Here is a 5,000-nt window from a genome sequence, read left to right as displayed (position 1 = left end):
GGCTGGTTCGGCCGAACAGGGTATATATATATATATATATATTTTGCCCCTTTTTTACATTTGAGCCCCTGCCCCTGACGAACTCTCTGCACGGCCCTGAGGAAGACTATTCCAGAGTTTAGGAGCTAAATGTGAAAATGCCCTCCCTCCTTTAGTAGACTTAGATAATTCTAGGAATGACCAGAAGCCTCGAGTTTAGTGATCTTAAAGAGCGCGATGGATTGTAGGGCGATAGATAGATAGATCCGTTTAATACACTGGAGCTAAACCATTTAGGGCTTTATAGGTCAGTAGCAATACTTTGTAATTGATACGGAACTTAATAGGTAACCAGTGTAGAGATTATAAAATTGGTGTTATATGATCATATTTTCTTGACCTAGTAAGAACTCTAGCAGCTGCGTTTTGGACTAACTGTAGCTTGTTTATTGATGATGCAGGACAACCAGCTAATAAAGCATTACAGTAATCTAGTCTCGAGGTCATGAATGCATGAACTAACTTTTCTGCATCCAAAATAGATAGCATGTTACGTAGCTTAGCAATGTTTCTAAGGTGGAAAAATGCCGTTCTTGTAACATATAAAATATGATTTCCGAAAGACAAGTTAATATAACACCCAGGTCTTTTACTGTATCGGATAAAGTGACAGGACATCCTTCCAAGTTAAAGTTGTATTGTGAGAGGTTTTGTGGGCAGTTTTTTGGACCAATAAGTAATACCTCTGTTTTATCTGAATTTAATTGCAGAAAATTACACGTCATCCAGTATTTAATATCTTCAACACACGCTGTCAGTTTAGATAATTTAGCGTTTTCATCTGGTCGTGATGAAATATATAATTGAGTGTCATCAGCATAACAGTGGAAATTAATTCCATGTTTTCTTATAATATTACCAAGTGGCAGCATATAAATAGAGAATAGCAGAGGGCCTAGCACGGATCCTTGCGGCACCCCATAGTCTACTGATGTTATCTTAGATTTTTCCCCATTTAGACAGACAAAATGGTAGCGGTCTGATAAATACGATCTAAACCAGTTTAATGCCTGTCCCTGAACACCAGTGTAATTTTGAAGTCGATCTAAGAGTATTTTATGATCTATAGTATCGAACGCAGCACTAAGATCAAGTAGAACTAGTATTGAGATACAGCCTTGGTCAGAAGCTAGAAGTAAATCATTTGTGATTTTAACGAGCGCAGTTTCTGTGCTGTGATGCGGCCTGAATCCTGATTGAAATTTTTCATAGATATCATTTTCTTGCAAGAAAGAGCACAAATGAGCGGACACAACTTTTTCTAGTATATACAGTACCATAATTACAGACAGTATTTAAATTGTTATTTGCACATTTTAGGCTGTGTTCTTGAGTTTTTATTATTTTTCCTTTTTTATATATATATATTTGCATTCATTCATTATCCTTACAGACATGTTTTCATAATAAATAAAACACAAACTTGCCTAACCTTTATATGTATTTATCCAATGAGCATCACTTCTTTTTTTCTCCACTGGGTTAACATAAGACACTTACCAAAATGTACATACATAAATACAAAGGTACACATATTTTAAGTATTACATTCACCAATTATTTATATGGAGTTCTATAATTATTTATCACCTTGTTTTTAAAAATTCTTACATTTGATTACACAGTTTTAATTCCATCTCAAAACGTTTCCATTGGTTTACCCCCATTACAGATATACATACACACACTATATATATATATATATATAAATATATATTATTATTATTTTTTTTTTTGTATTAGTTCTTGCCCTTATTTTTTTTTTAAACATATGTATTCCTCTAGTTTATACTGACCTTCTCTTGTTTTGAACAGCTTCTGGATATGATTTGGAAGTAAATTATTATATACGTTATACATTGTCTGTGCAGTATAAAAATCAGCTAAATCAACAAATTTTGGTTAATGTAACCAAATATATATATATATATATATATATATATATATATATATATATATATATATATATATATATATATATATATATATTTGGTTATATATATATATATATATATATATATATATATATATATATATATATATATATATATATATATATATATATATATATATATATATATATATATATATATATATATATATATTTTAAATGTCTACGTAAAAGTCCACATGACATGGAAAACAGAATCAGAAACACAAGAACAAGACTGATCAAATCAAATAATGTTAAAAATATCAATGTTTTATCTTTATTTACACATTTTATTATTGTCTCTCTGTGTCTTTACCAGGCCTGAAGCATATTTTAGTTTTCCAATATTTTTTTGTTTTTTGTTTAAAGTTGCCAGCCACCGCCAGCATTTTTGATCATTTTCACAAAAATTTCATGGCCCCCAAAATATTTTGTTGAATATCTGAACATGTAATATATCAAAAGAAAGAACAGAGTCTCTGCTTTTAAATAAAATGACAAATAAGAAAAACAAATTGTTCTAGCTTCATGCATAATTTAAAAAAAGCAAAAAAAAAATCATTTTGCTCAAATTGCTCAAATTTTGAGCAAAAAAAAATCACATTTTTGTCAAAGATTCAAAGTGATAATCAAACACAGATGGAGTAGATCGAGTCCATCAACTCCCTCAAAGCTTCAGTCCTACTGCTCGTCCTGGGTTGACATTTCATTCAGTAACATTAGGCAGTTTTGATTTATTTAATGTTGATGATTGCGTTATTTTACATATGCATAAGATTACACATGATATTGCTTGTTTCTACTGCTTCTTCACCTGTGTTTTGATCAGGAGATTCAGTACTCTTTCAGAAGATGTCACAGCGCCCACTACCATATAACAGAGAAAACACAGAAACACTGACAATTCTGTTTGGCGGGGAAAGAGTTAAAAACGGTCTATGGTATCTTTAATTGTAGCCACAGTCTTCTGAAACTGATCTGCTCTTTCTCTCATCTGAAGGATATATTTCAGCATTTCTGATTTGATTTCTTCTGCTTTTCTCTTGTCTGCTGGTTGATTCATTTCAGAGAGTTCTGTCGAATCCTGAACAATACTGTAAACATCAAAAGCAAGAAACAGAGCGGAGAGAGCGCCAGTGGCTGCTGCTGCCACACGGATTTCTTTAGCAGCCCCTGCCACTGCTCGCGCAGCTTGAGCAGCCCTTGCAGGCCCACGAGCAACATTCACAGCTTTCACATACACACGGAGTTCTTTGGCACCCTCTGCACATATTTTACCAATTTGAGCCACACCAGCTACAGATGCAATCTTTAATATGCCTTCAGCACCTCTTGCTGGTATCAGAATTTGTTGTTTCTTTGATGTCTGCCCCACCACCTTTGTGATGTCATCAATTTTACCCAGAAGCTGAATCATTGGGTTGACTGTGTTCATGAAATCATTGGTGATCTTCTCAATAGTCTCCCGCAGGTTTTTCAGCTTGACCATGCTAGTGATGCTAGACGCTGCTCCTGTTGCTCCTCCAGCTACTCCAGCAGCAACACCACCAGCAGTGAGAGCTAAAGAAGCACCTAATGTGAACGGGGCCAAACACAGACCTGCTATAGCTGCGATTCCTCCTGCTGCTCCTATTGATGATCCTACCAAACTGCCCACTGTAGTGTTCTTGTGCACAGATTCTAGTTCATCAATGGCCTCCTTCAGCTTCTTTATTTTATCAATGAGACTTTGATGATTTCTGTCAAATTCTGACTGTAGTTCTTCAATTCTTCTTTGCAATTCATCCATCAAGTATCTGGTTGTTTTCCATCACCTGCATTTGAAGTTAAGCGTTATAAAAGATTATTATGGTCAATTTAAGAAACTTTTAAATTTGTCTTTGTCAATTGCAATTAATTATTGCAATTGGTTCAAGACCATGCAAGTGATATATTTTGCTGAGATAATCACTGCCGATAATATAAATGTACATCTTATGATTGAAAAAATATTCAGTCAAATCAGTCAAAACATGCCACAACAGCTAGAAGCTGTCTGGACGAGACAAAGTGACCAATGCAAATCCATTTCTTTTACTTTAACTGTATGTTTTTTTGTTTGGCAGCGACAGTCATGGGTCAGTCATTATGATTATGGGTGTATGCAAGACTTATGACAACGTTTAAAGGATACATTTTGCCACCTAACCTGCAGGATTTATGTGATCGAAATGAATGTGTATCATAAAAATTCATAATGCAATTTATTGACTCACGGTTGACTGAAGGAGGATGATCTTTACTGTGATCTGAAGCTCTGCAGTCGTGAGTGTCTGCAAGGGTCATCCATTTCTAGAAAGAAATTTACTTGCCTCCCTTTATGGTCAGCAGTTCCTTTATGAATTACAAAAATGAATAATAAAATGATTAATAATTTTTGACACGTTGTTATTCTTCATTTTAAGTTATTGATTAACCACATGATTCTATTTACTGTAAACTGTAATGTAAACGCACTGTAATATTAAAAGACAATGTAGCCCTCAAAGCTCACGCATTTTTTGTTCTTGTAATTATACCATTCTGGTCAGTCTCTCATTATACCATTCTGATAAGGGGCAGCAGTGGCTCAGTGGTTCATGTAGGTTGTCTACAAACCGAAAGGTTGGTGGTTCAATCCCCGGTTTCACCTGACCAAGTGTCGAAGTGTCCATGAGCAAGACACCTAACCCCAGCTGCTCCCGACGAGCTGGATGATGCCTTGCATGGCTGACACCGTCGTCGGTGTGTGAATGGGTGAATGTGAGGCAAGATGTAAAGAGCTTTGGATGGCCAAAGCTCTGTTGAATGGTCTGTTGAAAGCTCTATATAAATGCAGTCCATTTACCATTTAAGTCTCTCAATCATCTTTCTATAACCATGTGGACATCCTCAGAATGTTCCTGAAGTATCATTATATCTGATGCAAATTAAGTTTTACGCTCCCTCTTGAGTTTTGGACAGAGACAATTAGAGATATCAAAAGAAAGTACATATAAATTCCTTCATC

General features: G+C 34.8%; 1 protein-coding gene across 1 annotated transcript; it reads right to left on the bottom strand.

The window, feature by feature from the left end:
* Window positions 1-2,222: 2,222 nt before the first annotated feature.
* Window positions 2,223-5,000, bottom strand: LOC307122918 (apolipoprotein L2-like). The gene is made up of 2 exons (XM_079811255.1): window positions 4,228-5,000; window positions 2,223-3,786 (listed from the first exon to the last, which is right to left on the bottom strand). The coding sequence occupies exon 2, from the start codon at window positions 3,759-3,761 to the stop codon at window positions 2,898-2,900; it is 864 nt and encodes a 287-aa protein (XP_079667381.1). The 5' UTR covers window positions 3,762-3,786; window positions 4,228-5,000; the 3' UTR covers window positions 2,223-2,897.

The sequence above is a fragment of the Gobio gobio genome (genome assembly GCF_949357685.1).
Source record: "Gobio gobio genome assembly, chromosome: 2".
Classification (NCBI taxonomy): domain Eukaryota; kingdom Metazoa; phylum Chordata; class Actinopteri; order Cypriniformes; family Gobionidae; genus Gobio; species Gobio gobio.
This window is presented reverse-complemented; position numbering and strand designations above follow the sequence as displayed.

Excerpts from the sequence above, each read along its gene's own strand:
- LOC307122918 (XM_079811255.1), bottom strand. The coding sequence starts at position 3,761 with ATGGATGAATTGCAAAGAAGAATTGAAGAACTACAGTCAGAATTTGAC.